Source organism: Setaria italica, chromosome II, assembly GCF_000263155.2.
Source record: "Setaria italica strain Yugu1 chromosome II, Setaria_italica_v2.0, whole genome shotgun sequence".
NCBI classification, from domain to species: domain Eukaryota; kingdom Viridiplantae; phylum Streptophyta; class Magnoliopsida; order Poales; family Poaceae; genus Setaria; species Setaria italica.
Window position 1 is genome coordinate 41,281,984 of NC_028451.1, and position 12,229 is coordinate 41,294,212.

A 12,229-nucleotide genomic window follows, 5' to 3' on the forward strand; every position below is an offset into this window, starting at 1 on the left:
ACACTCCACCTGACGGAGTGATACCACCGAATTCGGACCTCTCGCAGGCTGCCTCGTAGTCGCCACCACGATAACACAACGCGCGGGGGCCTCGCCACGTCCGCCGTTGGACTCTACCTCACTCTCATTGCCTCGAAGAAACACCGCGCGTGGGGTCCTCACCATGCTTGCCACAACACTCCACGTCACAGATCCGTTTCTTTTATCGTCGTCAGAGTGGTAAGCAATGTTGCCCCGCTCCCCAAGATCTCCATCGATCAGCCAAGCCGCCGCCGCAGGTCAACTTCGCCTCACTGCTTCACCCGCGCACATAGCCTCCGCCGCCGTGTCAGCAAGCTAGAGAAGTCACTTACGGCGTCTTCCAACGATGTACCGCACCAGATAGGCCAGCCAAGCTGAGCAACCCGCCATGATCCGCTACAAGCTTAGTCGTCCCAGGATGCCGTTGCCGCAAGCACTATCCTCCGACACAGTCCCACGCTGCACTGATCGTTGCCAAGCAATGCCAGCCGCCGTGGTCCACTGCAAGCAGCCAAATTCGACAACCATGCGACAACCCCTAGCCGCCACCATAACTGCGATTGCCTCCACGTGGGCTCAGCAACACCCGTCCAGCTTGCCACGCAGTGGAATTGCCGCCACCGGCTGCGGCCGCCCATGACCAATGGACCAGCAATACATCAAACCGAGTTGGGTCTCTAAAGACGACACCTCCAAGAAGCGCACAATGCCAATGATGCCGCCATCGCTCGTTCAGGATCTGGACAGGGTTTTCACCCAGAGAACCCCATGCAACAGGGTTGTAGCTCCAGCATGATGCCCCAATGGGGAAAACAAGCCGGCGAGGGCTTTTGCTTGGAGCATCCCATCCCCTCGATGCACGCTCACGCCTTGGCACTCCTAGACCACAGCCACGGCAGCCCATCCGGGGCGGCGTCGCCGCCGCACCTCCACGCACCACGCCGTCGTATCTCCACCTCCGCTGTGCTCGCCACCCAGATGCACCACAACTCAACCTCCGCTCCTTACACGCGGCCACTGCCGTTAGGGATGGCAGTCACACCCATGGGTGCGGGTGCCCGTGGGTTTGGCATCCGATGGGTGCAAATGCAGGTGCAAAATTTCACCTATAGATGCCCAAAATCTCTTAAGTCATTGACCCTAACTTCTGTTAAAATATTCAATTATACTAATATAATGAACTTTTGAGGTTGAATATTTTGTATAATACATTGTGAGGTGAAAGTGTAGATTACTACCTTACTGGACTATATTGGTGCAAGATTATTTATATACTATTATATGAAAGTTTCGACATGCTAGCTTTGTTATCGTTGCTATCGTTGCTGGACTATTCTTTTATAAGATGAAACATGAAAGTTTGACTTCATACTTTAGTATGTTGTTCAAATTACATTATGTGTATCAAATTCGTACGATATCACTTGATATCATATGATATGTTGATATATTTTGAGCACTTCTTTAAACAAATCCAGTGGGCACCCAAAACCCGAGTGGGTGTGGGTGTAGGCGCGAAAATCCACCAGTTAGCCATTATGGGTGTGGGTGTAGTTAAACGTGGCGGGTTTCGCCATGGGTGGGTTATGCTCCACCCGCATCCGACCCGACCTATTGCCATCCCTAACCGACGCACCGCCTCATCACGCGCGTCTCCTCGCACGCGGCCACTGCCACGCCGTCTCGCCGCCTCTCCGCCGCGCGCAAGTGCCGCCGTGCGGCCTCCTCACGCCACGGCGACACGCCCCGCCATTGCCGGCGTATGTCCTCGGCACCGCGTCAGCCATCTCGCATCCGCCGCGCCGGCCGCTGCCACTTAGCCTCCACGACCCGCGCCAAGCCACCTCACACCCGCCAGCGCCGACCCTCCGCTAGTCCACCTTTGAGGGCACCCTGCACGCCGCCGTTGTCACCACCCCGCACGGGCCGCCGCTGAGCTGCCGGAGCGCCACCTTCCTTGCCGAGCCCCCCCCCCCCCCGTGTGCGGCCTATGGCCGGCGCCGCCGGCAGCCGCACCGCGCAGATTCAGCCCTAGGGGCGCCAGATCCAGTCCACCGGATCCGGGATCTGCCGCCCCGGGGCGCCGCCGTTGCCTCCATACCCGGCGCCGCCGCGTCATTTACCAGGGTCGGGAGCACCCTAGGTTGACGAGAGAAGCCCCGTCGCCCCCTACCTAGCAGACACACGGGCTTCCTATGCGCTGCTCTGGCGGCGGCGAGGTGCAGAGGAGGCTGTGAGGAGGGTGGCGGCGAAGGATGGGGCGCTGCTCGAGTCGCCCCCAGAGGAGACGACGCGGGGGCAATAACGCAGAAGAAAAACATGATCACACAAACAAGAAACTGAGGTCGGCACGCACTGATTGGGCTGATCGACGTGCGGGCAGCAACTGCACCACACCTAGCTAGCCCGCACAGCTTCAGTTCGTGGAGGGCTTCTCGCAGAATCGTGTCATCGCCTCCGTGGCCCGTGGCCGCCCGTGGACCACGCGACGGCTCGGCCACGACCGGGCAGTCGGGCAGGCGCCAATAGGTGGGTGGGTCGGTCTCGGATCCAGCCGGTCTCCGGGGTCTCCGTCTCCAGCCTGACGCCGGGCCCTACCCTCGCCTCGATGGCTCGATCAGTCGATCGGTCTCGCCTCGCTGCCTCCTTCCTCTTGGCGAGCCGGGCACGGGCAGCGCGCCACGGCCCCACGCGCGCGCGCTCGCTTGTACGGCGTAGGGACGGGGACGGGCCCGGGCGCGAGGGCGGAGGCAGGAGCTGACTGGCGCTGGGCTGCGCGCGCGTGCACGTGATCCGAGGCGGCTTTATCGGCCACTGGCGCCTGCTGCTGAGTACGACTCGCGAGGACGGGCGGAAAAAGCTGACGCCGAGAGAAAAGCTAGTCTGCTGCCCCTCCTCTCGTTCGTCTCTATCGTTCACAAACCCAGCACAGCAGCAACGCTACTGATTAGTGATTACTGAACACGAATTCCTCTCAGCTCTGATCACTGGTGCTGAAGCCGGCCGGGGAGAGCGACGACGATGACGATGGGCTAGCACCTAGCAGCGGTGACCGCGGTCGTTCGCACGCGACGGCGTATAAGCCGGCTGAAAAGCTGAAACGACTGATTTGTTGTGAAAGGAAAACACTGTTTGGTGACTGATAAGCCGACTGAATAAGCTGAAGCGAACAGGGTCGTTATCGTCGGGTCGATGCCCCCAGTAGGTCGGTACAACCTGCCGCCTCGCGCTCCTCTCTTCCTCTTGGCGTGCAGCCGTGGTCGTGGCGCAGTGCTCGCGGCAAAGACGAGACCAGTGGTGACGCCGTTTGCCTCCTCCCCTCCCCTCCCCTCTCAGGGGATGTGGAGGGCGCCTCCAAAGTAACAGTAGCCGTTGCTGCAATGTCCCGTCGACATCTTTCCTACAAGATCTGCTGTTCCTTTGCGCCTTTCCTCACGGAACCGAACAAGACATGATAATGATATATGCTCCCCTTTTTCTGGCTCTACCCCCGGCCCAGCAAAGCAAATCTCTGCCAAGTTTTTCACTCTGCTGTAATCAGCGCCATGGCTGACAGCGGTAGCGATCATCACCCAAGTACAGAACAAGCTGGGGCCTGGGGGTGGTGGGCAGGACAAAATGGGAGAAAACGTTTCTACCCCTGGTTAAAGGCTTCAAACCAGGAGCAGCCAACCTGCTGGGCCTGGGCTGCTGGCAAAGTCACGAGAAGGGAGAGGCCGGCAGGTGTGTGTGCCGTACTAGGAATCTACAGGAGTTGCACATGGGCCCACGTACACACCACCACCACCAGCAGTGCAGTGCAAGTCAGTGCTGCCTCCTCCCTTTTCTCTCTTTCATTCATTCAGGTCCCCTACGCGTTGGGCCAGTCACCAGTGGGCCGGGCCTAAGGCTGTAGGTCTGTAGCTCTCCGCGCCTCCTCTGCAGTCCTGCCCTCCTGCACTTCTTGCGCCGTTGACACGACGGGGCGAACCGTACGTAGCCCATCGCCGTCGCCACTCATCGATGAACCATACAACAGACCTGACATTGTTCATGTTTAGTCACAGGCCTCAGAACTACTACGACATATACCAAGAAATGTTTCCTGATAAAACATTCCAATAATTGGGGGGAGCGTGTGAGCCGGTAAGTCCGCTGCCAACAGTTGTTGGCAGCCTCCTCGCAATCAGAGTTCAGGGCTGCCTCTGAAGGACTGTAGCTTTATTGGTAAAGGATTCCCCAATAGAGTGTACTACAAAGATGAACAAGTCCTTGCTACATGGCCTCAGAGATACCTAGCGTTCAACGAGACGGAACAGGCAACTATTCAGTACATGCGTAGTGCAATTTTACAGCAGCGAGAGCGCGTTCGTGCCTGTGCCTGATCATCCCAGACTTCCACGAGCTATCAAATATGCTCGCTGAACGTCTGTCCGTAGGGAAATACTAGTCCTTCGTTCCGACAGAATCCTAGAAAAACAGAGCAGCGCGATATTTTTCACTCTTTTGGGACCTCGGCTCAGCTCATTCGTTCTTCTTCTCGAACTTCGCCCTGTCGGCGCCGCTGTAGGGGGCGACGTGGTATGCGTATTGCTGGATGACGGAGAACACGACCATCTCAAGGATCACCAGCACGTTCTGGATCGCCTCCTGGATATGCTCCACGTCCAGCCAGAAATGGTGGGACTGGATCACGCCTACTTCAGTTAAAACATTGAGCGCAATACCCTGCAACAAGAGTAGACAATGGCTGCCAAGGTGAAAAACTGGAGATCAAAATGGTACTGTAACCAGGTTCCCTCCAAATCGAATGCCACCTGATGCACCCACAAGACGGAGTGCACTGGCTATCAAAATGGTACTGTAACCAGGTGGATGTCCTCCAGCTTGATAAAACTACATATTAAGCTTGCCTCGAAAAAGGATGAAATACCTAACATTGACTGGTTTGTTTCAAAAAAGTGTTTCAACTTTAGCTTTCTCTTCAGCAACACCTTTTCTAGAGCCCTTGCTTTCTTTGTCACACACAAAGTAACATGTACTTGTGAGTTGTGACTGTTTTATAAGGGAAATTATTGCGTCTGAATATATAAATACAATTGCATGGAAACTAAAACTGCAAATGGAGGTGACAATGGTTATAAGCTTCCGGTGAAGGCATGTCCAATCGCTCCAAAGGACCAAAAAATCATCTAAAACTATCTAAAACATTAATTTATATACGAGTTTTCAAAAAAAATCATCTGGTGAGTTGTCTAGAAGCAATCATCAAGAGAATCGCCCATGCAAATTTATAAAAGAGCATTCAGAAACCATGAACGATTATTTTAAAACTACTTCCCATTCAGGTCAAGATGATTTACCTGCCAGAAAGAGAAGAAGACAATCCCTTTGATGCATAAGAACTTTGCAAGCGGCTTGTGAGGTGCCAGCTCTTTAGCAAACAAGTGGTAGAAAAGAACCAAGGCATATAATGCCATGGAGACTGAAAAGTTCAGTATAATTGTAAACGTCCAGCTGACCCAGCTTGGGTACAGCCCAAGAAGCTGGAGGGTAATAATCAGAATGGAGCATACTGGCCTAATAACAACGAATTGCCAGGTCCAGTACTTCAGAAGCTTCAGTGTCTTGTGCTCCAATCGGACAGTGCGAGGCTGCCATAGTAGAGTGCATCAGATTACTAGTTCCTTTCAGCAAAGATAGAAATTCAATCAACCAAAACAAAAGAAACCTGTACACTCAAGTACAAACTGAGCTGCCAACAGTTAATGAAATTCTGATGTAGATTATAGGTGCAAGATATAACCGTTTAAGGAAGATGCAAAGCAAGTTGCCAGACACAGCATTATTTAAGTATATAGGCTGTGGCCTCTGGAAAACTAGAATTAAAGAAACTGGAATTCAAACACACCAAAAAAACATTTAAGTACACCAGAAAATTTGGAAAGCTGTTTACTGGCGAAACTGGATTTCAAATAGAAGACAAATGGTGTAAGATTACTAACCATTAAGTACATAGTTCAATCAGCCTATCTAAACTACACGAATAACTTTGCTAATTGAGAAGTGTAAATGTTCTTGTAAAGACTGGAAATAATTAGAGTTCATCTGAAAAAAAAATGACACATCCTTCAACTCCATAAGGTTTCTTATAGATATCCCCAGGTATGGGCCTAACATAACTCACCATAACACAGGACACATCGCAAAAATTTAAGCACAGATTATAAAAGTTCAGTTATAAAAAAAAAGTATTCTGTTCCAGGGAATAAGAAAGGTACCAGGAAAAGAGAAACAGGGAAGGAATGATGAAGAACCCTCCCTTTGATTTCATCAGGGACTATGTTTTTGCTGATGGATATATTCAAGTAGCTGTACATCAATGCCATAAACTTAGCAATGACCTGCATAATTGAAAGGAAAATATAAATGTTACTGTGTTAGTAAAATGCCAAGCTACATTTAGGCCTAAGAATGATGTTGACCCAAAGAAGACTCACCAGTGCCTCATAGCATTCTTTAACAGCATCCAAGAATGTGAAAAAAGTCTTGCTTCCCTGAATATCAAGAAGACCCACAAAGGAAGAGATAGCATATAATGGAGCCATTAGCACAATAATAAGTATAGCTTTCTGCTCCTTGGGGTTTTTCCAATAGAAAAGATGTTGTGACACCAATTGCACAGTGAAATGCATAGACAGCATCACACCACCAGCTGCCCCAAGGAGGGTCAGAGTTGGGGCATCCATTTTACTTAGATCCATCCCCGGGAACGGAGACATGAGTGACATGGTGCCTGAAAAATATAGAGATTTAGGTTCTTCATTGAAGGATACATTTATGTTAATGACAAGTCAAACATAGCCCCTTGTAACAGGGAAACCAATGACATTATACAATATGATACTGCACAAATATTTGATTGAGCCCAGGTTTAGTACACCCCCATTTGAAATGCACTTTGCGCACTTACAAAGTTTGTAAAAAAGAAACATATACTTTGTTACAAATGTTAGAAATGCACTTTTTTAAGAGGGTATAGGTGACCTCAAGCTCAGCCTGGCTACACAGTCTACTGAACAAGCGATCAATCACATGTTTTGCAGGCACAATTTGAATTTAGTTAGAGCTGTATTTTGGCTTCAAAATTTAAATTAATCCGGCTACCATTCTTTCTGTAACTAGATTTTGTCTAGTGAAGACCAAGCACAGAACTAGAAAAAGATCTAGAGACAGATGCATTAATGAATCCCATGGTAGCTAAACAAGGATATATACGGCCAATGCATAAAGCTATAAATGTTTATAGAGAAGGACAAATCAGAGCTTCACTTTAGAATAGGTACAGGGTATTGTGTGACTATAATAGCTGTGTCCTGATCTTGTGTTTCCTCCATTGGATATCTAATCTTATTAAAAATAGCGTGATTCTTTAGAGAAAATCTACAGCCTGAATTCTCATCAGCACGAACACTAGCACCAGCAGGAGCAGAAGAGAAATTAGCACTACTGTTCAAGATCTGATATTGGAAGGTCCTCCTAGCCCTGCCCTAAACCTAAGTGCTAAATCAAAAATCAGATGAGTGTTGGAAGCAACATCATACAGGCCAATTCACAATCAGTAGGGGAATCAGGCACTCAGCCACTCCTCTCAGGACAGATCTAGAAAAAGGAGGAGGTGGTGTCAGATTCAGGGCCCTAAAGCTGCCGCACGACAATATGGAGCAAGGAGGAGCTAACAGTAGGGTACGAAGGAGGCAAGAGAAAGAGGCAACTATGGAAAGAACCACTGCATGCCAGGCAAGGCTGTGAACAATGGCAGTGCCATACAATATGTGTGGTTGTATTTTACATATATTTCAAGTAATTAGGTGGTATGAATCTGAAATTAGCTTCTGGCCTAATAGTTTGTTTACTTAACTCCGGCGTGCAGTAAGAAGGCTATTTCCTAAACAGTTAAATGGAGGCTTGGTAAAGGAAACTAAAGAATCAAGAAATTTTAGGGAACATGTTCGATCAAAGTAACTTAACTTTTTTTACAAGAAAACAAATAGCATTATACCTCTATGCATCACCAGCTAATGACTTCACACTATCCGCTCAACTAAAATAGGGGTAATTAAGGCACACTGTTTAGTTGGAAAATAAGGAAGCCACCTATTATGTGCAGAGTGCTATAACTTAAAAATTACTGTTTAGAACAAGGATTGCATTCATCAGAGATGGTTTCCAGAATGAAAGGAGAAGTACCATACAGCTATGACATTTTTCTAAACAGCTTTTGCAGGCTGCTTATCACAATATCAGCATAAGCCTTTCATATATGCACAAGACAGAAGACAGCAAGGACTATACTGAGAGTATTCCACTCGACCAAAACCTCAGCCTCTGCTCAACAACCATCATCAAGAATTCTGCCTTGGACTTATCAATAAGCAGAGTGAGCTATTACATCTAGAAAATTGCATGATGAGATATTCTGTTCTTTGTTCAGCTCACTTGCACAAAAAGGGTTCATGCCGGTTGAAGAGTAAACAGATACTATATTCATAAATCAGAATCTGGTAACAATTCCAGACGAGAATTGGTACTCAGGGCCACATGATACACCAATTCTAACCGCAATCCTACATCAGGCAACAAATTTGTTGGGGGACTGGTTGACGAAACAGCCATGAGGATCCAAAGAGTAGTGGTTCGCAGGCGAATCACTCCTAGAATACTACTGCAGTCAGTCAGTAACTAAGGTAGCAAAAGGTACTTAGGTAGGATGGAACTTGGCCACTCGAAGGTCAGTAGCTGACTATTCCTCTCCTCTGCCTCTACCATCCTCCCTCCCCCCTCTCCCCAAATCTACGCACTGCCCGGACGGCGCCGGCGCACCCGTGCGTCAATCAACTACCCATCCTACCAATCGCGGAGGAGCGTCGCCCGCGCCGGAGGCCGGACCAAAACCCCCCGCGGAGAAACCACAGGGCGATCGAGCCAGCCATCCCAACCAAGGAGTCCGTCGGCACACGGGGAAGACGACGCGCGTCCATCGCCGAGAAAAGCGAGGGAGATCTCACCTGTCCGGAGCAGCGCAGCCTGCGCGCGGGGTCGTTGGAGTCGCCGCTGCCGCCGTCGGATGAGCTCGCCTCGCGACGCAGGGAGGCCACTCGGTTCCTTCCGCCCGCGCCGGTATAAAGGCGAGACGACAGAGTCGGGACTCGCGGCTCGTGATTCGCGTGGCAACTTGGCAAGTCAGTTTCAGTCCACTTAACAAATGATGTGGCTGCAGGTGGGCCCTCTGATTTCGAGAGGGGTGCGATCTGGCCTTCTGGTAGCACCCGCGCGCGGCTCCGCCATCGCCGCCGACGCCCGGCCCCGGCGGTCGCGAGCCGCGAGACAGGTGCGCAGGCTCGGGTTCAATGCCCACCACCGGCCGATCTCCGTCGGCACATGGGTCTGAGCCTGACGAACCGCCCACGAGAAAACGACTGAGCGCTAAGAAAAAAAGAAATGCCTGCCTGGCCAGGTCATGTTCTAGAAACGGGACGTTTTAATTCGTCGTCTGACGCGTTTGGTTACGTATGGTCTCGGAAGATCGGATTTGGGGGGTTCTCGGACGCCCCGACTGACTGCATCCTGATTCGGATTTGGGTTTCCGCCGGACCTTCCTCCACAGACTGCACAGCCCATTAGTTCGTGGAAGCCCATGTGCCAAAAGGGCCCAACAGTATGGGCCGAGCCCACGTGATCGTCTTTGTTTTTCACTAACGAATCGTCCTAGCAAAGAAATAACGAATCCCTCTCAAAAACAAAAAGAATCGGACAAGGTTTTGCCTGGACGCGCGTTGCCGACTGTTGTTAGTAGCCAGTCGCCGAGTCGAACAAAACAGCCGGCTCGGACTCCGGTCACCCCGTCCTTAAAAGCAATCGAACCCGCACGCAATCAAGAAGACATCACGTCGATCCCAAGTATCGCCAGCGCTCGAGTTCTCCCGGTGCTTACTCGAGCTTCTCACCACTCGCCCGGCGATCGATGGCGCCACCGCCGCGCATGGCCGCCGCGCACGCCACCAGTCGCTCCAAGGGGGACTCCCTCCTCGTCACCGCCGTCTACAGCGCCGCCGACACCTCCCGCGTCGACGTCAAGCTCGTGGACGTGGTCTCCGGCGCCATCGTCGACCAGCTGGACGGACAGCGCACCGGCCACCTCGCCGCGGCCGGCGGCCTCATCTGCCTCGTGCGAACCGGCGGCGCGGCGGGCGTCCGCGTGTTCAACCCGGCCACCGGCGCCGTGACCGACATCCCCGCAGGCACCACGACGGTGGAAGGCAGTAACCAGACCTCGTCGGCGGCATACGTGTTTGGCCAGGTCCCCGCAACCGGAGAATACAAGGTTCTCCGGATCAACACAGCCCGCGGCAGCCATGGCGAGCCCAAGCAATCATGCGAGATCCTCACTCTCCGCGGCCGCGGACAGAGCTGGAGGCCGGCGCAGGGCCCTCCGGCGGCCGTGAACACGACGATCCCCCGGCAGAGGGCGGTCGCCCAAGGGTTCGCCCACTTCTTGACGACTTCTTCCGACATGGGCGAGTACGACGGCATCGCCTCGTTCGACCTGGCGAAAGAGACGTGGAGGCCGAGCCTCCTCCGAGGCCCGCTCCCCTCTAGAAGCCGCAACTGCTGCCACTCCAACCTGAGCCTGGTCGAGCTCAACGGCTGCCCCGTCTTCGTGCACCATGACTACCTCTCCTGCTGCATCGACATGTGGCTGCTAACGGACCTGGAGAAGGGGAACTGGTTGAGGATACAGTCTCTGCCTCTAGGATCGATCCTGCGCGGCTGGGGTGAGCCCGCCAAGGGCCAGCCGGCTCCATTGATACCGGTTTCACGGCTTCCACGAGAGATCTTTGCGCAGCCATTGATGGTGTTGGACGACGGGAGGATCGCCTTCTGGGTGGCAGTTCCGAATGGCTCGGTGAGGGTGTATGATCCGAAGGCGCGCAGATGCAAGGAGGTGGTGGATATGGGGAGAACTTGTACTGTTGTTGGGTTGTGCAAGAGGAGCCAACAGTTGGGGTGCACGAAGTAGGTCAAGGAGAGTGAAAGTGCTACGATGTGTTTGTTGGTTTGATGTAATTCAGAATAATGCATTTTATTTCTCTTTTGTTTTACACGTTTTAAAAATTGCCGCGAGACCACACCAAAAGTTTATATATGCACCATTACGCTCCTTCCGTTTTTGCCTTGTTTCTCCGTATACGACCGTGCCACCATATGCACTAACCAAGAAAGGTACTAATTCTATGTAAAATCTGATTTAATACAATCCATACCTCTATAAAATAATATGATACGATAAACTTCTCTTCTACTTTTAAAACATTTAAGTAACAGAAGTGAGTCGTAATAATTAAACCTTTGATAATTTTAATGGACAAACATTATATTATGAACTCATGAGGTCATGGACAAATATAGCAGAAGAGAGATCTTGATGTATTTTGTTGATCTTAACCCTAAACCGCCAATAAATACATTTCTATTTCATTTTCAGTATCTATTTTGCGCCGTCTTATCTTTGATCGGGCCGTCCAAACGCGGGCATTGCAGCTACAGAGCCTCATCCCGAGCGCGGCTTCTCCCTGTCCTCCCGCGCAGTGCTCCAGCTAGAGGCCGGCGACACGCTGATGCGCAGGCCAAGGCCCACCCCAGGCGCCCCCGCACCTCCAACGCTGCTGCCGCGTCCTCCTCCAGGCCACCCTCCTCTCCTGCTGCAGAAAACGGGAGCCACCGTTGATCCGCGGCACGTCGGCGTACCACTGGATGAAGCGCTCCGGCTCCATCCAGGTTGCCAACGCGTACGCCTTCGATGGTGACGGTGACGCCGCCGCAGGCTGCTCCAAAGCAGCGGCGCTGTGCGGTCGGCCCTGGCCAAGCTCGCTAAAACTGGGCGACGCGCGCGCCATCATCACAAGCGGGGCGGGCGTGCCGCGTGCGTGTGCTGCTGATGGGGACCGTGCCTTGTGCAGGCGACGCACGTGCGCGTGCTGCACTGGTGGCCAGCGAAGAAGTATCCGCCCGCGCCGTCGAGTTGGTTCTCTCTTGGCAGTTCGGTACTCATGACTCCTGCAGCAAGTAAAGTCAGCTCCTCTCCCTGCTCAATTTTTCCCCTGCACACCAAGTGTTTGTGTTATGTCCTACCTGCCAAACTTGCATTTTCTTTGGCTGTAGACACTCA

General features: G+C 52.0%; 1 protein-coding gene across 1 annotated transcript; it reads right to left on the reverse strand.

The window, feature by feature from the left end:
• Positions 1-4,192: 4,192 nt before the first annotated feature.
• On the reverse strand, positions 4,193-9,414 carry LOC101766853 (transmembrane protein 184C). Its single transcript, XM_004957741.2, has 5 exons — positions 9,069-9,414; positions 6,501-6,796; positions 6,282-6,404; positions 5,364-5,654; positions 4,193-4,728 (listed from the first exon to the last, which is right to left on the reverse strand). The coding sequence occupies exons 2-5, from the start codon at positions 6,789-6,791 to the stop codon at positions 4,525-4,527; spliced, it is 909 nt and encodes a 302-aa protein (XP_004957798.1). The 5' UTR covers positions 6,792-6,796; positions 9,069-9,414; the 3' UTR covers positions 4,193-4,524.
• Positions 9,415-12,229: the final 2,815 nt, after the last annotated feature.